Below are 19,236 nucleotides of genomic sequence, written 5' to 3' on the forward strand. Positions count from 1 at the left end.
AACCGAAGATGGGCTAATATAAAAGGAGATAAGACTGGTACAGTTTTTAAAAATCGAACCGAACCACAAAAATGAAATGCAACCGAATCCAGACCTTGTCCGGGCCATCGCCAACCGCTACGCCGCGAATCTCCGCCTCTGTTTGCCTCTCCGACGAACGTCTCTGCAACTCGCGCGAGCCGTACATGGCAACATCATCACTTTCGGTTTCCAGCCACGTGCACACATTCTCAACCGTTTGATTGATGTTTACTGTAAATCGTCAGAGCTCCATTATGCGCGCCAACTGTTCGACGAAATCTCTGAACCAGATAAAATCGCCAGAACCACCATGGTCTCCGGCTACTGTGCTTCAGGGGACGTCACACTCGCTCGATGCGTTTTCGAGGAAACTCCTCTGAGTATGCGAGATACTGTAATGTACAACGCCATGATCACTGGCTTCACGCACAATCACGACGGCTACTCTGCTATTAACATGTTTTGTGAGATGAAGCGCCAAGGATTCAAACCCGACAACTTCACTTTCGCGAGTGTTCTCGCGGGTTTGGCTCTTGTTGTCGAAGAGGAGAAAGACTGTGTGCAATTTCATGCTGCAGCTATGAAGTCCGGCGCTGGTTATATCACTTCCGTTTTAAATGCTCTGGTGTCTGTGTATTCGAAATGTGCTTCTATGTTAAGTTCAGCGAGAAAAGTGTTTGATGAGATCCCTGAGAAAGATGAGAGGTCGTGGACGACTATGATTACAGGTTATGTAAAGAATGGTTTTTTTGATTCAGGGCAAGACTTGCTTGAGGGGATGGACGAGAATATGAGGCTTGTCGCGTATAATGCTATGATTTCTGGCTATGTTCATCGTGGGTTGTATCAGGAGGCGTTGGAGATGGTTAGAAGGATGGTTTCATCTGGAATTGAGCTCGACGAGTTTACATATCCTAGCCTCATAAGGGCATGTGCCACTGCTAGATTGCTTCAGCTGGGAAAGCAAGTTCATGCTTATGTTTTAAGAAGGGAGAATTTCTCGTTTCATCTTGACAATTCTCTGGTCTCATTGTATTACAAATGCGGTAAGTTTGGTGAGGCAAGGGCCATTTTTGATAAAATGCAGGCAAAAGACTTGGTTTCTTGGAACGCTTTGTTATCAGGGTATGTTAGTTCTGGGCACATAGGTGAGGCGAAGTTGCTTTTCAAAGAAATGAAAGAGAAGAATATTCTGACCTGGATGATAATGATATCGGGGTTAGCCGATAACGGGTTTGGAGAAGAAGGTTTGAGGCTGTTTTCTTGTATGAGGAAAGAAGGCTTCGAACCTTGCGATTATGCGTTCTCCGGAGCAATCAAGTCCTGTGCTGTCCTGGGAGCTTATGGCAACGGACAACAGTTCCATGCTCAACTGGTTAAAATAGGGTTTGACTCGACCCTCTCTGCAGGAAATGCCCTCATTACTATGTATGCCAAATGCGGGGTTGTGGAGGAAGCTCGACAGGTGTTTCTAGCTATGCCTTGTCAGGATTCGGTTTCTTGGAATGCTTTGATTGCTGCATTGGGACAGCATGGGCATGGTACTGAAGCAGTGGATGCGTATGAGGAGATGTTGAAGGAAGGGATAAGACCTGATCGGATTACGTTTCTGACAGTTTTGACAGCGTGTAGCCACGCAGGTTTAGTGGAACAGGGACGGAGATACTTTGATTCGATGGAAACGTTTTACTCTATACATCCAGGGCCAGATCATTACGCAAGGCTCATCGATTTGCTCTGTCGATCTGGGAGATTCTCTGAAGCGGAAAGTGTAATCAAATCGTTACCATTTGAACCTACTGCACAAATCTGGGAAGCTCTTCTTTCGGCTTGCAGGGTCTATGGAAACATGGAACTAGGGATCATCGCTGCTGAAAAACTCTTTGAGCTCATACCAGAACACGATGGGACATACATGCTCTTATCGAACATGTACGCAGCTACTGGCCAGTGGGAGGAGATGGCAAGGGTACGTAAACTAATGCGGGATCGAGGGGTCAAAAAGGAACTGGCTTGTAGTTGGGTTGAAGTGGGGCCACAAGTGCATACATTTCTGGTGGATGATACGTCGATTCCAGAGTCACAAGCTGTTTACAACTATCTTCAAGAGTTGTGTGAAGAGATGAGGAGATTCGGGTATGTGCCAGACACGAGTTTTGTGTTGCACGACGTTGAGTCTGATGGTCACAAGGCAGATATGTTAACTACGCATAGTGAAAAGCTTGCGGTTGCATATGGGCTAATGAAACTTCCTCGGGGAACAGCTATTAGGGTTTTTAAGAACTTGAGGACTTGTGGAGATTGTCATAATTTCTTCAGGTGCTTGTCGCGATTGGTGCAGCGAGACATTATCTTGAGAGACAGGAAGAGGTTTCATCATTTCCGGAATGGCGAGTGTTCTTGTGGTAACTTCTGGTAGGCGAGGCTTCACTTTTGACAATTCATTTAGACGTCATTCTTACAATTTTTTTGTCGTCATGATGAGACACTTGACGAACTCTCTTTGTAGCTACATTTCAAATCTGAAGAAACTTGTAACTCAATAGAAGCATAAGTCTTGAAAGAAAGGGCCGATCAGATCGCTGCATAATCCATCTAACGAGTTCCTAAACCCTAATCATAACTTACTTCTCAAGGAAACCAATCTCTGTCACAATACCCAAAATTTTCCTAAACATACGTGTCCCCTTCGAAGCTATCAACGTTACTTAGTTCCTTATTAATCTATTTCAACCAGATTAAGAGCTAAGAGTTCAGTCTACTCCATGGTTTCTTTCTCGCCAAAAGAAGTAATACTTATCTTTTTAACTTCTAGCTCTAGTAACGGAAAATTGGTTAATTCAGACCTAAACTTTCATACATGTTAAAGTTATGTCTAAACTAATTTTCTGGTGTAAACATACTTAATTCTTATAAAAATTTGAATTTCATCCTTAATCTATTATTTTTGTGCTTAAACCAATTTCCGTCCAATCGGTGTTAACTATCCGTTAACGACGTTTATGTGGAATCCACGTCAACAATGGTTTCGTTTTGGGCTTGTGAACTTTAACTATAAAAACAAATAAAACGGCGTCGACTTCACATTTTGCGTTTATCTCTGCTAAAACGCGAAAAGCTTCTCCAGAGTCGTCTAAGTGAACCCAAAAGACTCGCAAACGGTTTTCTCCCGGTAAAAGAGGTAAATTTGTTCTGTTTGTTTCTTTGGGAAAACTGAAATTTATTTGCAGTATCTACTCTGTTTCCGTCTTCAATCTCTCTGCTTTACTCAAAAATTCTCTTAATACATAGGTCATGTGGCTCCGCCGCGGAAACCCCAGAATCTGAATCTAGAGGTTTCCCCACATAGAGCTGGTAAAGTAGTCCACTACTTTAGTTACGAATTTGACACGCCACTATGTTACAGGGACGATATATATCGAAATAGAATCGTGACTTTTAGCGAGTATTTAGAAGTTTGGTCTTTTGGAGTCTTTGGATCATTGTTAGAAGTGGAAAAATTTGAGCTTTCACAATATTTTAGTAACAGTTTCTGTTTGTGGAACTTACACAGTATCTGCAGTCAGATTGATGAGAATTGAGTTTGGTAGAGCGTTTGCTGATCTTTTGAACGAGAAAGGGAAAGGCTCCGGAAGCAATGAGATGAGTTACGTCGAAAGAACAATCAGGTTTCGAACTCGAGATTTGGATGACCGGGATCTTAGACTGGTTAGTGTCACCATTCCCATCTTTACTGAGTAGAAACCTTGAAGAAGACAGAAGACAACTACACTCAGAGACGACTTAGGGATTTGGAAATCAAGTTCTTCAGTCTCTTGATTCTTGTTTGAGTTCAATGTGTTCTTCCAGCAGTTGGGGTAAGTTAAATGTTTTTCCCTTTTATGTGTTCGTGAGTGTATTAATTTTTCATCTTCTTCCATATAACCGCCATTGAAATCACCTCCTTTCCTTAATACAAACCCCAAAATATCTCTTGCGCTGTGTAATGTGTTCGTGAAGTTTATATCTAAACCAAATGAAAGGCGGTGGCATTAACTCAACTTTTCTGTCTTATTGTGAAATTCTCCGTGTCACCGTGAATTCCTCAGCGGAGCAGATACGGCAGGCGTATCACAAGCTTGCTATGGTGGGTCATTGTTGCTTCCTTTTTTGGGTTAAATCATCGTTACTTCTTGTTTTGGAGAATATGACAATTTTCACCGAGGAATGTGTGCTGACAATTTTTTTTTGTTTTTTAGTTTTTTTTCAATGAAGAAATGGCATCCTGATTGGTGGACGAAAGATCCTTTGAGATCTGTAAAAGTAAAACGAAGTTTCCAGCAGATTCAAGAAGCTTATTCATGTACGGCTCTGTTCGGTCTCTGTTTTGCTGTCATGACGAAGAAGGAAAACTAACATTGTTTTGCCTGGAAACAATTTGTTATATTCATCGTTTTATCTGTTTTTATAATTAAACTCCTCAAACCCAAAACGACACAGCTGTTGACGTGGATGCTACGTAGATGTCATTTAACGGATTGTTAACACCGATTAGATGGAAAATGGTTTAAGCACAAAAATAATAAATTAAGGATGAAAATCAATATTTTATAATGATTAAGTATATTTACACCAGAAAATTAGTTTAGGCATAACTTTAACATTTTCCGAAAGTTTAGGTTGAAATTAGCCAATTTTCCCTCTAGTAACAGTTAATTTTTTATTATTGTTTGTATATATCCTTTTTTGGGCAAAATTGTTTGTATATATCCAAACATCAAAATTAAAGTGGAAAAATTCGCAAACTATTGTTACTGTAAAAAATAATGGGTAAATATATACTAGTACATTTAACATAAATAGTTAATTACCCCATAACTCGTGTTTATTTCTCTCTAAAAGCCCACAATGCTTTACAGATCGGAGTTTCAAATTGTATAAAAATTAATTTGGCATAGATTCATCATAGTGATATAGGGGGAGCCAACCAGAGCCCACCTTCGAAGAGTCAAGTCAAGCACGGCAATTGATTAACCAGAGAATATCTCGTTAAACCAAACCGGGAAGAACTGAACCGGGAAAGAACGAGTCAAAGGACTCAAAAACTCCGGAAAAGCGGAAACGAAGCCGACGCGGGAAAAAGTTTAGCCCCCACACATAACCAATTGGTCTCAAGCTTTTCCTAAGAATCAAAAGTTTACATTGCAGCCTTTCAAGTTTAAGGATCTGTGTTTCATCCGATCATAGCAAAACAAAAAGAAATATTTGCACAACGTTAATCTCAAGTCTCAACGAACACTGAGCCGAACAAACTTTCTTTATCACACTTTAAGCTGAATCTCGATCTGTGTAACTCCAGTCTACCGCGCACAAGTAGACGAAACGGGGGAGAAAAACAAAGGGACAAGCCTTTTTGTTGACTAACCTCACAAATGAATTTTGGGTTTTGTTCTGTCGGTGCATCAATGTCTGATGTTTTTTTCACTCACGAGCATAATAGAATGAAGCATGTGACAAGGCTGAGATCTGAAGAGAACTCTTTAAACGACTACAAAGAGAGAGTTCTCCTCACAGCAGTTACAAAGATCTCTGAAGCTATTGCTTCTTGGTCTAGATTTTGCAGTGTGATCATTCTGAAAGATCAAAAGAAAAAAAAAGCTTCTATTTGATGTGAAATGGAACATTATTATGTATTAATCAACCGGAACCTACATCTCCTCCATAGCTTTTTTGTACAGTTTATTCAGAACAATTTGGGGAAAGAATAATTAAGAAAACGAAAATTAGCAGAACAGGAAGGAGCTTCAAGACTTGACCCAATGCAAATATCGACAATTCTTTGAAACTTCAACGGCAACTGAATTACACAACAATCATCAACCTTTCAAGTTTCATCATCATCTCTGCATATTCTGTAAAAACCAGGAGAATCAAAACCTTCTTCAATCACAAAAAGGCTGATGATTTCAAAAGAAGACAAATCCGTGAATGATGATGATTCATACCTTCGTTTCCTCTGGGACCTTATATGCGTCAAGCGTCACTTCAGTCAAATAAAACCCAGGAAACAAGTTCTGGGCAAAAACAAAGAAAGTAGATTTCAGTCAAGATCAGATCGATCAAGAGAAAAAAATCAAACGAAAAAATTTTCAATTTCAAAAATACTTACATCGAGTTTCTTCTGAACGGTCCTCGGCCGCTTCTTCGGCCGGCGCGGTGGTCGGTGACCTAGAGCCGCCATGAAATCCTCTTCGATTTCCTTCTTCGTCAGCTTCACGGAGAATTTAGGCCGTACAATCTCCTTCGCCGTCGTCTCGGCTTCGACGACTCCGCCCTTCTCCTTCACCCTCGACGAATCATTTCTCGCCGGAGATTGATTCACTATCCTCTCCTCAATTGCAGCGAATCCGTTTTTGATCTGATTCAAGCTGGTGTTGAACTGATCCCCAGAAATCGGCTCCTTGCAAGCTGCTCTCCTTTTCCTCAGATTCCATGGCTTCACCGGAGAAATCTCTTTCTCTTGGCCGGAGGACTCGTCGGTTTTCCGTTCTTCTTCGTCTTGCTCCTCGATAATAGCCTCTTTCCTAAACATCGATTGTGTGATCTTAACCCTCTCCGTCTTCAGATCCGACATAATCTTCACCCTGAACTCTTCGATGCCTTCTTCCTCGCCGCCGTTTTCCTCCGATTTGAACGCTGCGTTTCTCAGCCGATTGCTGCTCCGATTTTCGGACTCGACGCCGAATCGAAACGGGATCGAAACAGAGGAGCCGGCGAATTTGAAAGGAGGAGATCGGCGTCGTAGTCGGTGATCGCCGGAACCGCCGCCGCCGCTTCCGCTTCCGCTGCTCGTGGATTCGATCTTCATGCACTTGAGATGTCGCTGACTCCCCCACCTCAAGTTCGGGAGCGTGAAATTATGGAGAGATCTCTCAGGTCTCGTCGTCGTCGTCGTCATCTCGCCGCCGCGTAATACCATTGATCGGTGCTGCACTCTTCTTCTGTCTTCTCTCAATCGATCCACGAATCGAATTTCTCTTCCCGCCGAAACTCGGATATTTTCTCGACGGAAAATTTCACCGGCGGTGCAGTTTTTTTTTTTTATCGCCTTGTTTTTTTTTTGTTAACGATACCGCCAGAGAAAGGCCAAAGCTTGTGTTTTTATATATGGCAAAGGATGCCGAAGAATTCAGAGAGGTGTGTGTGATTTTTTTTTTTTTTGCAAAATCAATGATGGATCGGAGGGTAGTTTCGGAAATGTGAGAGAGAGCTCGCTAAAATGCGCATGTGTTCGGGGTTTACATTTTCCCGGGTTCAGAACATTTTTTCCATTTTAAGTGAGTGATGACTTAATAGCCGTCGGATTGTTTTCTTTATCTCTCATCGTGACCGTTTATCTTAACTCGCCGCACAATTATCAGTCTAGGCCTTTTCTCATCCTCTCCGTTTCCATTTCATAATCTGGTGTAATCCACTTTTACTAGGTCAATTTTATTTTACCAATTGCAAAAAAGGAAATAACGAAATTTAATCGCTTCTAGGATTCTATAATTTGGGATACCCTAAAAGGCCTAAAATCTTAGGGACTTTTTATACAATTAATATGCTTCTAAATTTTCTTTTTTCGGATGAAATATTTCTTCCAGAAGACTTATTTCCGAGTTGAATGAATTTTGCATACTCCATAATTAAGCTAGCAATTATGGGAAAATATTTAACGAGAAACTGAATATAGTTTTTAAGAAATCAGTATATGCAGAACTTGAATTGATATATGTTGATAAAATGTTGTACTATTTAGTAACATCAGGGAACTCTTATAACATTTAAATTTAAATGAATTCGAAACTTAAACTAACTGCAAACGTATTGCATTTTTTCTTTTTATACCGCAGTTGTTATGTTATGACTTATGCGTCGATGAGTCATAATCGCTGTTCTCAAAGGATCGGTCTCTTTTAAGACAAATGATTCGGATTAATGTATCATCAAGGTCTACTAAACTGGGACATGTCTTGGTCGAGAAATAAATCTCAAATCACTTGGATCATGTAATACTTGACGAGGCTCATAAATGTCAACTCAAAGCATATTTGATTAAAAAGAAATTGAAAAGTTTCCATATTTATCCAAACGTCAGTTTAGAATTCTAACTACATACAGTATTTAACGATTAGAGAGAGCAGGTTAAAGTCAACTTTCCATTTTTCTTGGAGTGTTTTTGTATTAATCTAATAATGAAGTCGAAGCTTCGAAGGTCATCTGGTCATAAAAAGGGGATATTACCAAAATTTCTAACTACAATATTTCAGTTTTCTCCCAACTTGGAAAGTTGAATTTATATGATTCATAGATTCATCGTAAGTATTGGCCATCTGATAAATGCCAAAAGAACACATGGATAAATGAAGTGCAATCACTGCGTTTTACTATCCACTTTACCATGACTTACAGTCATTAAGATTTATTCAATTTTGTTCTTCTTTTTGGCTACGTACAGAAGAAAATATCCAGCTCCTGCAGCTATCAGTGACATCATAAAACCTGGCTTATTGATCTTGAATGGAATCCGGTTGCTGATATAACAAGCGGTCCACCTTATCACAAAACGAAATCCGCAACTTGCTTTGAACTTCTGGATTGAGAATCCCTGGATGATCAAAGAAGCAGTGAAGCCATAGTAGTGAGGTTGTCTTTTCTTTAGACATTTTTCCCAGGGATGCACATCTTGTAAGCATTTCGATTTGGATTAAAGAAGAGTATTACCTCTGGTAATTTGTTTTCTACAGCTAGATTGTCGATATGCAGCCTCACGTTTGACGCTGCAGCAAACCAGAAACTGCGATCCACACTTGAGTATACATTAGAAACTATGTCAAACAACGTCTGAGCTCCATTCTCAGTGGCCTTTAGGATGGATTCTTCTCTGCTTCTCCGATTCCTGGAAAACAAGATCACTCCTCCCATCAAAATTACTCTATATTTATGTATCAATATTTTAAGCTCTATTCTCTCCGATCAACTGATAAACAAAACATAGACATGTATTAGACTTTTTCCACAACCAGTATATTCTTATTCATACTTGAGATATCCACAAAGCATGTGTTTCGGCCACAAATTGACCCTTCCGTGCATAGGAATCACCACATGTGGAGAAAGCTCCAGGAATTTATATGTCGATTGAAAGTATTCCTGAAAGGAAAAAAACAAAATTTGAGGAACTTGCGGTACTTACATTGATAAATGACTAAACAAACTTCTAAGAAAACAATAGAAAAAAGATGCATCACTATCTTAGCCAACATCTTTTAAAGTTTGAGGAGCAAAAATTTGGAAACAAAACACTACTACGAAACATGCCAATCTATTACAGGTCAACACTCACTATAAGTTTTGAATTGAATTACTCGAAATAGAAAACAGCGTGAGCATACTAGCAAGCTTCCAAGGGTACTTAGGACTTACTGTCATGTTCCCACCTGACCTGATGTCCAAGAAAGCACTTCCTTGACTGAAACAACAAAATTGGTGGATTATCATTTGTTGAGTCACTCTATTTTCACTGACTAAAATTGGCTTATAGCAACAGAGATCTACTGAAATTTCCCGTCTTACCCAACACAGTGATCACCAACAATCAGAGAACGAGTGGAGGTGTGAAGTAGTGCCATATGGCCATCTGTGTGTCCCTGGGAGTATTTTTCTTTGTTAAGAGTTTACTAAAACGTATACACTTTCCATCAGAGCTGCAAATCTGAGAGTTATCTAAGGGTTTAAAGTAGCTGGATAGTTACTGGAGCAAAGATGACGGTCAGTCTCTGACCATTGACATAGATGTTTTCTCCTCCAGAAACTGGAGTATAGTTACCAGACCAACCATCTGAAATCACACAGTATTCAAACATAAGAAGTTAGGATTTCAAGAATGGAAAACAATATTGAAAAATTGATACCAATGCGATGCCTAGTTTTGACATGTGCCACTAGAATAGCATCAGGATTGCTTTCTTGTATAGCAGAAAGACCTAAAACACGGATGAAGAAGAAGAAGATCATAGGCATAAAGAAATATGCGTCAGATTTTCAAGAGAGAGAGTAGGAAGAAGAACAACAGACGCAAATAATAGATCCCCTACCATCAATGTGATCACGATGGTGATGCGTAACGAAGACAATTAGCTTTCTAGGTAAAGCAGAAACGATTTTCTTGAGCTGGTCAAGGCAAAGCAATGCAGTTATGAACACCAAATCTTTGAAGATGTTCCATTCTGCAGAGAGATAAAGGAAATTGTACGAAGAGAGAAAACTACTACATAGCTAGTGACAAACCTCAACGTGGAGTTTGTGGAGGCATCCAGGATCCACTATCAACGCATCTCCATAAGCTACAAAATCAGTCCCTAGATGGTCCCTTGAACCATTTTCTGGAGCAAATACAACCAAATTTGTTGTCTTGAAAGGTTTCAACGTCCTGCTACGCATTGGCACAACCATAACACCCGGTGGATACTCCTGAGATAAGAAAAAAACATGAAAGTAGGATTCTAATTAGATAACGTCCAGATGATGAAACCACTTTGATAAAGTAAGAAAGACAAATACAGCTAGTATGGCAACAACAGACCTGGACAGGCAGAGAAGGTGACAACTTCTGCTTCATGGAATCATCCCCAAGTCCGAGTAGTACTAATGGTCCAACACGATCACTGCCCGGTTTTACATCTTTAAGACACTCAAAGCATGCTTTCATGGACATCCACTTATGGTTGTCTGCACTATAAGACCATAAACGAGTGAGTTTACTTTCTCAGTTTCCAGTTCTCTGGTTTATGTTAGAATCGAGTGAAGGCTGAAGCTATTTCCATAAGCTCTAAACTAGAGAAAGCCAAATTAGTCCTTTAACCAAAACACTGAAACTGTATACTATCGGATTAAAAGGCAACCTTGAAAACTTCGATCTGAATCCAACAGCTTCCCGGCAAGGAAACAAGTACGGACAGAGGAGTCAGGTCCAAACTCAGGCTCCTCTACATACCTGACGAATCTCCACTCTCCGACATCGCTAAAATCAATCCCTAAACTAGCCAGCAGCTGCATTAATTCCGCAGAAACAATAAGAGAACGCGAGAAAAGAGGAGTGAGCAACAATTTCCCGAATCTTACCCGATTCAGGGTGGATTCTACGTCGAAATTCTTCAAATCGAACTCCTCCGAGCATGACTCAACTAAAGAGACAGCAAACCCGGACCTGATTCCGCCTTCTAGGATCGGTAAAACTGTTGATGGCAAGTCCCAAAGATCGGAATCGACGAAGGAGTCGTACGCTTCATCCCCAAATTCCACCGGCCGGTTTTGCTTCTCGAGCAGGAACTCGGCATCGTCTCTAGGGTTCTTGATGACCAACGCAAGATTGAGATTGCCCATTTCTGCAGAGTCTGAATCCGAAAGTTTGAAGCTTTTAAAAATCCACGGAGTTAGGCGGAAGGCAATGTAAGTGATGACCGTTTTATACTGACTTTACGGTTCTTTGATTTTCAGTTTTCATTCTAGCAATAATGTTTCTCTTATACTTCTGAAGCTTTGAGCTTGAAAGATGCATCCTTTGTTGTTGTCTTATTTTCTTTTTTTTTGGTTAAGAAAGACATCAAGCAAAAACAACATACAAGAGAGGATGTGAAATGAAAATCTAACAACATAGTGTAATAGGAAAAGACAACATGTTGGATTTCGAATTTGAGCCAAAACACATCACCATGATTTTTAAGAGTTTGACAAAGGAAGAGAGACATGGTTGCCTATCAAAATTTAAATTTCAATAAAAACTGAACCATTTTTAGCATAAAAAAAACATGAGAATAGATGAAGATTTAGAAGAAGTATGAACTATGAAGTACTAACCTGTTTGGAAATAGCTTTTGGCTCACAGCTTTCGTTTTTGTGTCTGACTGTGCTCTACACTAGTCGTTGTCATTGAAACATAAGTTGATTGCAAGATCAGACTAAGTCAAATGATAATATATAATGCAACCTCTGGATCCAATGATAAACGAATGTTGTTGTGTAACTAAGAAGGATAACAAAGAAGAACAATGAACCAAAGATACAAAATTAATAGCAAAAAACAAAGATAGAATTTGGACTATACGTGAATATGAAACAAAGCTATCAATCCAAGCTCAATTCATCACTCATATCAAAAGAAAACATCGAAGATATCTAGCTTAGTCTAAAATTTCAAGTATTTTGGTGATCCCCTAATAAAAAAAAAAAAAAAAAAAAAAAAGAGTTCATCACATTTTCATATCACAAAGACACAAAACATCAAAGATATCTATCTACCCTAAGCTAAAATCTCAAGTATTTTGGTGATCCCCTATTTAAAAATGAGATGAAATCTACACTTTAATCTGTTGACAAGGATTGAAATTGGTCTTCTATTTTTTTTGTTGCATTTTACTATTACCTTAAATAGTTTAAAAAATTTAACCCAACCATATTTATTTGTAGTAAATCCCTTTTTTTTCTTCTGTTTACGGTATAAACTAGGAAGACTGAAAAATTCATCTCGGTGACAACAAATTTAGCAGAAGCGAAAGTGTTCAACTTTCTTCTTGGGCTGTGTGTTATTGATGTGTGACGTCATCTCAAACCAACTGTGAACACTTTTTCTCTCTGCGGAATCAATCTATCAGATTTTTGTTTTTCAAGGCTATAAGAAAAATCGACCCTTTCTTTGTGGCTAGACTTGGACGCCTAAATCGTACGCGACCCTGATCCGTTTAGGAGACGCACAAAGTCTCTTCCTTTACCCTCCCTCACGTTCCTCTCCGACATTTTCAATTTTCTCCGGGTCGGGTCAATGTCAAGAACGACGGGAACTGTATATAATCTTCGAATCACGCGAGCGAACTCATCAATTGGTGGATCTCGTATTCAATTTTTGGGATAGATTCCTGTGAATTATTTTCACCCTCGAGAGATTTTTAGGGTTTAATCAATCGTTGCGGAGATGATTGAACACGGGAGCTCGTCCTTGGATTACCGGAGCATTAGAGAGGCCGCTTGCAACGCCGGCGCCGGAGCTACCGCAGGTTAGTTTGATTACTCTCGATTTCTTCTCTTGAGTCGCGTAGGTGGGTTCTTGTTGGTTGATTTGGTTTCGGAAACTTTCCAGGGGCAATCGCGGCGACTTTTGTTTGCCCATTAGATGTGATCAAAACAAGGTTACAGGTTCTTGGTCTCCCGGAAACTCCAACCTCGGGAAAAAGAGGTACTTGCTACAAAGTTTCGCTTAGCTGAGCTCAATTTTGCTTGAGAATGTCACTAGTAGATGTAGCTGTAGATCTTATGTGATGATATGAAGTTGTTGCATGTTTAATCAAGACACACACACTCTCTCTCTCTCTCTCTCTTTCTCTCTCTGGAGCTATGCCTATAGGTGTTAACAAGCTACTTCTGTTGAAATATCAGGTAGTGTAATCATTACAAGCCTACAGAATATAGTAAAGAATGAAGGTTTTAGGGGAATGTATCGAGGGCTTTCACCAACTATCATAGCTCTCCTCCCAAATTGGGCTGTAAGCACCTCTTTTCTCTGCCGAGCTTTGTCTCTTCAAAAAGATCTCTTTTTTTGTAATTGATATCTTGGTATCACGCGCAGGTCTACTTCTCAGTTTATGGGAAGCTGAAGGATGTACTGCAGTCAAGTGGTTGGTGCTCATAGTTTGCAAATTACAAGTCTTTTTGTGCTTTGTTTTTGCTTGTGTGTCAGATATCTCTGCTCACCTAATGCAGTCCAGGGATTGCTTAATTCGTTATCTGACCAAAGTCTTTTTATCTTTCAACTGTTCGTGTCTTCCTGATAGATGGCAAGCTTAGTATTGGGGCCAACATGGTAGCTGCTGCCGGTGCTGGAGCTGCCACATCTATTGCAACTAATCCACTTTGGGTTGTGAAGACAAGATTAATGGTAAGTTTTTTCCTCTTTCTTTGGTTTCATCATGACTATACATTCTGGATTCTTTGTTTTCATTTTTGTGTCTTGTCTTCCACTTTTCTCAGACGCAAGGAATTAGGCCGGATGTCATACCTTACAAAAGTGTAATGTCTGCTTTTAGTAGGATTTGTCATGAAGAAGGGTTGCGAGGATTGTACAGGTCAGTATTTTACATGGAACTGACAATTCAGCGATTTTGAACAGCTTTTGCTTGTGACATTTCGTGCTTAGGTTAAATTTTAGATATCTCGGTTTTATTTTCCTGTGTTGGAACAGTGGTATTTTGCCTTCTTTGGCGGGAATAAGCCATGTCGCGATCCAGTTTCCAGCTTATGAAAAGATTAAGCAATACATGGCAAACATGGGTAAAACATGATTTCTCATCTAAACATGATTTACCAAAATCCCAACTACTTTCTGATCATAGCTAGTTAAAGTTCTCAGATAATACATCCGTCGAGAATCTGAGTCCTGGGAATGTTGCTATTGCCTCTTCAGTCGCGAAAGTACTTGCCTCTGTTTTAACTTACCCACACGAGGTCTCTCTCCATTTCCTCTCTCGACCTCACTCTTAGGCTCATAACTAACTGATCCGGCACTAAAATGGGCTCATGTTACATGCACAGGTAATTAGAGCCAAGCTTCAAGAACAAGGGCAAATGAGAAACGCTGAGACTAAGTATTTGGGAGTCATTGATTGCGTCAAGAAGGTGTTTAGAAGCGAAGGGATTCCTGGAATGTACCGTGGATGTGCGACTAATCTACTGAGGACAACTCCATCAGCAGTTATTACATTTACAACCTATGAGATGATGCTTAGATTTTTCCGACAAGTTGTGCCACCAGAGATGGACGATCACAAAAGAGAAGAGAAAAGTGAGAGTTTAGTTAGTCGACGAGGAGGAGGAGAGGAAGAAGAAGAAGAAGAGAAAGATTCGGCTTTGAGAGAACCACAAACTCAATCTAATAAGATCAACACTTCCCCTATCCCTCTTGGAAGCAAATAAGATCAACACCTCCCCTATCTTTCCAGACTCGAGACATGCTTCATAGATTTTCTTTTCTTCTAAAGTCATGTTCCAATTAAGTAATTTTTTTCCCTTGCGGTGATCAAGTTGTAACCTTTTTTGTTCTAACAAATGTGTAACCTATCGATAAATACCTTTTGGCCTTTTTGATGATCAGCGAATAGTTGAAGATCACATTCGTTTAGGTCTTCTCAGACTCTTATAGTCGAGGTCCCTCCATCTCACACTCTGTGTTCAAATTGCAGGTTGTGGGGTTTATAGTAAATGATTTCAGTACTTCAAACTTAGATGCTTTGGATGGAATTTTGTGGACCCTCACAATGGAGGCTGCTAAACAGGACGAGGATTTATTTCCTTTCTCAATATTGGCGTTTCACCTACCACAAGGTAATAGAATCTTCTTCTCCGGGTTAAGCTTTTAGCACTTGTTGAAGGAACAATGTGAGAACTAATGGAAGCCATTTGTTTCTGGTATTAGACCCAATTATTAACAAGAGAGATAGGCCTGAAACCAGTAGATACTATTGAGATCATAGCGGAGCTGTGAATGTATTAGTAATCTTAGTCAAGCAAATCCTTTGAGTCCATTTTTTTGTTTATTTTTGTTTAGTACCTTTGAGTCAATATATTACATACAGTTACATGTATTGAGTATGATAAACAAAACTAGACATTGAAAATTGGTGGTTGGTAGTGCAAGTTATGTCACTATGTGCATTATCTCCGTACCTACAGCTTTACAACTCTTATGCCTCACCTTATATCTTTCCTTTGACACAAATGAGAAGAAACTAACACCTGATGGGGTCTCAGCAGTCGTAGGCACTAGTATTCGGTGTGGTTGATTTACTGGTCCATTGGTCTGTCACAGAGATCGGTGAACGTGGGAATTTCATATTCTTTATTAGCGAAGCCTCGCCCCAATCCGGTGGAGAAGGATGTGGAGTTAATGTCTCTTCTTTGCAATTGTAGTATTGACATTTTTGCTCCTCACTCTGGATTCCCTTTAGCTCTTGCACAACTTGTTCCATTGTCGGTCTCATTGTACTGTCTTGCTGCAAGCACTGAAAAGCCAACTCTGCCACCATTGTAGTCATTTTTCTAACTCCTTCATTCGTTCCGTATCCAAGACTCTGATCAATCAGCTCGTGGGTCGCGTGGTTCTGTATCTTGTTTACAGCTAAGCTTGATAGATTGATCTCACTCTTGCACCTGCTTATATCAACTGCAGGCTTGGACGATATCAGCTCAACAAGAACCACTCCAAAGCTGTATACATCACTCTTATCTGTTAGATGATAGCACCGGTGATACTCAGGATCCACATATCCCGGAGTACCCTGTGGAGCAGTTGAAACATGAGTTACATCACTCGGGTGCAACCTCGATAGCCCGAAATCCGCAACTTTGACTCCGAAGTTCCCGTCGAGGAGAATGTTTGTAGTCTTGACATCTCGGTGTATGATATCTGAAGCGTGAAGGTAAGCCAAAGCACTAGCTGTTTCTATGGCGATGCTCATGCGCATTGACCAAGTTAAGTAGCCTTGGTTTGTTGGGTTTTCACCAAAGAGATGATCTGCAACTGTGCCGTTTGGTACAAACTCGTAGACAAGGAGAAGTTCTCGGCTGCGGCGTGAAGTGCATCCGTAGAGGGAGACTAGGTTCTTATGATGGAGACGTGTGAGGATTTCTATCTCGTTCATGAATTGCTCAAGCCTTCTGTAATTGTGCTCATAGAGACGCTTCACTGCAACTTCTCTTCCGTCACGCACTTTTCCTGAGATCAGAAAAAAGAAGAAAACTTTGGAGGTTAATAGAGAGAATTCACACTTTCTATAATTGTTAGTGCACTGATCATCTTACCGTAATACACAGTGCCAAAGCCTCCATCTCCTAGTAACCTGTCTTTACTGAAGTTGTCTGTTGCTTCTTGAAGTTCTTTATAGGAGAAGATTGGTATTTTAAAGAAGACATGACTAAACTCGACGTCCGAGTTGTCTCTAGAGATGAGGTCCAAACCAGTTTTCTTTCTGCAAATCCTATGGATAATGATGAAGAGTGCGACCAATATGATTATAAAGATGACAGATCCTCCGATTCCTGGATTATTGGAGAGGAACTTGATTCAAATTGGGTATTTCATGGAGAAAAGATGAAACTAAAGGAGCAAAACAGAACATCTCTCTGTTTTTACCTAGTCCTAGCTTTAACTTCTCTTTGTGGTAGTCTTTTGGTTCTGCAACAAAGAAGACGGAAAATAAATTACTATCACCTCCACAAATGTTTTCATTCATCACTCATGGTTCATAGTTCATACCTTTGGTCGCTCCAACGCAGCGAAACTTGTCTTTATTCATCCTACATTCTCCGCCTTGGCGATGGCAGCGAAAGCAGCCTCGAGGCAGCTTTAGATGGAGAGAGAAGGTAGCATTTACATTAGAATGGTTCTTGTTTCTTGGAATCACCCAGCTCTCTGGAGTGTTGAAAGCTGAACACCCTGTTTTATCTCCCAAATCTGAGTAGTACAAGCTGCTTCCTCCTCCTCCTCCTCTGCAATTCGCATAAGCAAAACCATTCTTCCTAATCCTACTGTTGTTGCATTTGTACAAAGTTTTCATCTCGAGCCATGGAGAATCTGGAAGAGAGAAGCTTGACAAGTCACTGCAAGATCCTGTTTCCAAGCTTTGGTTAAGCCTTGGGTCGGTGACGGTTATGGTGTTGGCTTGAGAGACACTCTTGACTTTATACCATTTCCCTTTTTCCTCAAGCTGTATCTCTGGAATCTCGTGAACGCTACAATTCATCATGAACAGACCGCATCGAGACGGCATGTCTGTGCTAAAGAAAGGGAACTGGAAGTCGAGGTTTCCGCAGGTGAATCTTGCGCAACCTTTCTCGTTCTCGCCTATGGCTTCCACCATGAGAAGGAGGAGGAAGAAGAAGGCCAACATAAAGATAGTCTTCATTGGTGTTCTGATGGTTAGACTTGTGTTTCTTGATATGTAGATCTACAAGATATCAAGACTTTGGTTCCATTTTTGAAGAGATAAGTCTCCCACCCTTTTTGTGTATGGTCACTCCTCTTAATGGTATTGCGACAGAAAAGTTGACTTTTTTTGGGAATTCAGACAGAGCTATAGAGGAAGAAGAGTCTATGGATTTTGAGGTTTTGGTTCGTTATAAGAGAAGAAGATGAAGATTTGTGTGGGCAGCTTTAAAAAAATTGTGCAATAGTCGTCGAAGCTTGCTGTTTTATTGGAAAAAAAACGTATGAGATTAATTTTGACCGGAGACTCTGGTAGAATTGGAAACTTTCAATTCAATAGAAATGCGTTTACCTTTGGTCGAAGTTGCATGTTCAAGATTTGACCACACAACGCTTATCTTTGTCTTTGTATCATCTTAAGTCTTGAGTGTTCAATACTTCCATTATTAGAGGGGTGAGAACCACTGAGCGAGAGACCTTTGGTTTTGTTTGCTCTTTAAAGGTCTTTTGATTTCTAGTTTCCTTTAAATATTCATAATCCGGTTTTGGGATATTCCATAATGCATAAAAGTCATAGTAAATGATCTTTAAAAAAGGGGGAAAAAAAAAAAGCTTGATTATGATGTCTCGCTAGACACCAAAGAGAGAAGAGTTTGATCATGAAAAAAAATATTAAGATAGAGATGGCGAGAAACTTGCAAATAAAATAGTAAGTTTAAAAAAGATTGATAGTTAATGAAAAACGTTCTGTGTAGAATAAGGATGACACGAGGGCTACTGCATATTAATGTATGAACTAATTTAATTGTATCGAGTTATAGATACAAGAATATAATTAATTTCCGATATGTAAATTTTAAATCATTTCACTGATGATGAACCCAGGCGGTTATATGTTAAATGATTAATGAAAATGAACATTACATGTCTCAAGTATTTCAAACTCGACGACTAATCTTCGAACTAATTTGCATTTATCATTAAATAAGAAAGAAAAAGTGAAAATGAGAAGAGATATTCTAAATACAATAATATGTGATCATGAATTTGACGCACCCACTTGTCGGTTCTGTTATTGGTCCGAAGTCAATTTTGGGATATTGAATTTGGAGGCTCCTTTCAAAAACACAAGTTGGCCAACTCTCTCATGCCATTCTTTTGTCGGTAAATGTCAATCTTACATATATTTTGATCGAGCAGGATAGATCATACGTTACATCCGT

At 39.8% G+C, this 19,236-nt stretch overlaps 5 protein-coding genes and 1 long non-coding RNA gene across 7 annotated transcripts; 3 read left to right on the forward strand and 3 right to left on the reverse strand.

Moving 5' to 3' along the window:
* Positions 1-76: 76 nt before the first annotated feature.
* On the forward strand, positions 77-2,561 carry LOC18992401 (pentatricopeptide repeat-containing protein At1g25360). The gene has a single exon (XM_006415799.2). It carries the CDS (start codon positions 77-79, stop codon positions 2,438-2,440), a length of 2,364 nt encoding a protein of 787 aa, XP_006415862.1. The 3' UTR covers positions 2,441-2,561.
* A 597-nt stretch (positions 2,562-3,158) lies between these two features.
* On the forward strand, positions 3,159-3,872 carry LOC112084147. The gene is made up of 3 exons (XR_002898133.1): positions 3,159-3,202; positions 3,313-3,375; positions 3,575-3,872. It is a non-coding gene; the product is annotated as an uncharacterized LOC112084147 (long non-coding RNA).
* A 1,775-nt stretch (positions 3,873-5,647) lies between these two features.
* LOC18992403 lies at positions 5,648-7,125 on the reverse strand. Its single transcript, XM_024153364.1, has 3 exons — positions 6,170-7,125; positions 6,006-6,074; positions 5,648-5,912 (listed from the first exon to the last, which is right to left on the reverse strand). Exons 1-3 carry the CDS (start codon positions 6,977-6,979, stop codon positions 5,898-5,900), a joined length of 894 nt encoding a protein of 297 aa, XP_024009132.1. The 5' UTR covers positions 6,980-7,125; the 3' UTR covers positions 5,648-5,897.
* A 1,205-nt stretch (positions 7,126-8,330) lies between these two features.
* Positions 8,331-11,535, reverse strand: LOC18992404. The gene is made up of 12 exons (XM_006415802.2): positions 11,167-11,535; positions 10,947-11,094; positions 10,628-10,773; positions 10,333-10,515; positions 10,140-10,215; positions 9,957-10,028; positions 9,798-9,883; positions 9,619-9,692; positions 9,469-9,514; positions 9,086-9,195; positions 8,767-8,941; positions 8,331-8,650 (listed from the first exon to the last, which is right to left on the reverse strand). Exons 1-12 carry the CDS (start codon positions 11,425-11,427, stop codon positions 8,465-8,467), a joined length of 1,563 nt encoding a protein of 520 aa, XP_006415865.1. The 5' UTR covers positions 11,428-11,535; the 3' UTR covers positions 8,331-8,464.
* Positions 11,536-12,610: 1,075 nt separating this feature from the next.
* Positions 12,611-15,183, forward strand: LOC18992405 (nicotinamide adenine dinucleotide transporter 2, mitochondrial). Its single transcript, XM_006415803.2, has 9 exons — positions 12,611-13,094; positions 13,178-13,273; positions 13,474-13,580; positions 13,664-13,712; positions 13,869-13,972; positions 14,065-14,159; positions 14,276-14,364; positions 14,444-14,538; positions 14,626-15,183. Exons 1-9 carry the CDS (start codon positions 13,013-13,015, stop codon positions 15,004-15,006), a joined length of 1,098 nt encoding a protein of 365 aa, XP_006415866.1. The 5' UTR covers positions 12,611-13,012; the 3' UTR covers positions 15,007-15,183.
* A 468-nt stretch (positions 15,184-15,651) lies between these two features.
* Positions 15,652-18,503, reverse strand: LOC18992406 (LEAF RUST 10 DISEASE-RESISTANCE LOCUS RECEPTOR-LIKE PROTEIN KINASE-like 1.1). Of its 2 annotated transcripts, XM_024152900.1 has the most exons (5): positions 18,366-18,503; positions 17,345-18,274; positions 17,222-17,263; positions 16,891-17,127; positions 15,652-16,804 (listed from the first exon to the last, which is right to left on the reverse strand). In XM_024152900.1, exons 2-5 carry the CDS (start codon positions 17,991-17,993, stop codon positions 15,837-15,839), a joined length of 1,896 nt encoding a protein of 631 aa, XP_024008668.1. In that variant the 5' UTR covers positions 17,994-18,274; positions 18,366-18,503; the 3' UTR covers positions 15,652-15,836. The 2 variants fall into 2 exon arrangements, with proteins under 2 accessions (XP_024008668.1, XP_006415867.1); XM_006415804.2 differs by having other exon boundaries at positions 17,345-18,488.
* Positions 18,504-19,236: the final 733 nt, after the last annotated feature.

Source organism: Eutrema salsugineum, unplaced genomic scaffold, assembly GCF_000478725.1.
Source record: "Eutrema salsugineum unplaced genomic scaffold, Eutsalg1_0 scaffold_5, whole genome shotgun sequence".
Taxonomy (NCBI): Eukaryota; Viridiplantae; Streptophyta; class Magnoliopsida; order Brassicales; family Brassicaceae; genus Eutrema; species Eutrema salsugineum.

Bases quoted from the DNA above. Each gene is read 5' to 3' on its own strand.
- LOC18992401 (XM_006415799.2), top strand. From the start codon at position 77: ATGCAACCGAATCCAGACCTTGTCCGGGCCATCGCCAACCGCTACGCC.
- LOC18992403 (XM_024153364.1), bottom strand. From the start codon at position 6,979: ATGGTATTACGCGGCGGCGAGATGACGACGACGACGACGAGACCTGAG. The intron at 6,075-6,169 runs GTAAGTATTTTT...GTTTTTGCCCAG, and splicing joins CCGTTCAGAAGAAACTCGAT to AACTTGTTTCCTGGGTTTTA.
- LOC18992404 (XM_006415802.2), bottom strand. From the start codon at position 11,427: ATGGGCAATCTCAATCTTGCGTTGGTCATCAAGAACCCTAGAGACGAT. The intron at 11,095-11,166 runs GTAAGATTCGGG...GAATTAATGCAG, and splicing joins TAGAATCCACCCTGAATCGG to CTGCTGGCTAGTTTAGGGAT. The intron at 9,196-9,468 runs GTAAGTCCTAAG...TTTTCCTTTCAG, and splicing joins GGTCAGGTGGGAACATGACA to GAATACTTTCAATCGACATA.
- LOC18992405 (XM_006415803.2), top strand. From the start codon at position 13,013: ATGATTGAACACGGGAGCTCGTCCTTGGATTACCGGAGCATTAGAGAG. The intron at 13,095-13,177 runs GTTAGTTTGATT...GAAACTTTCCAG, and splicing joins CGGCGCCGGAGCTACCGCAG to GGGCAATCGCGGCGACTTTT. The intron at 13,581-13,663 runs GTAAGCACCTCT...TATCACGCGCAG, and splicing joins CTCTCCTCCCAAATTGGGCT to GTCTACTTCTCAGTTTATGG.
- LOC18992406 (XM_024152900.1), bottom strand. From the start codon at position 17,993: ATGAAGACTATCTTTATGTTGGCCTTCTTCTTCCTCCTCCTTCTCATG. The intron at 17,264-17,344 runs GTATGAACTATG...TCTTTGTTGCAG, and splicing joins CTGCGTTGGAGCGACCAAAG to AACCAAAAGACTACCACAAA. The intron at 17,128-17,221 runs GTAAAAACAGAG...CCAATAATCCAG, and splicing joins GAAGTTAAAGCTAGGACTAG to GAATCGGAGGATCTGTCATC.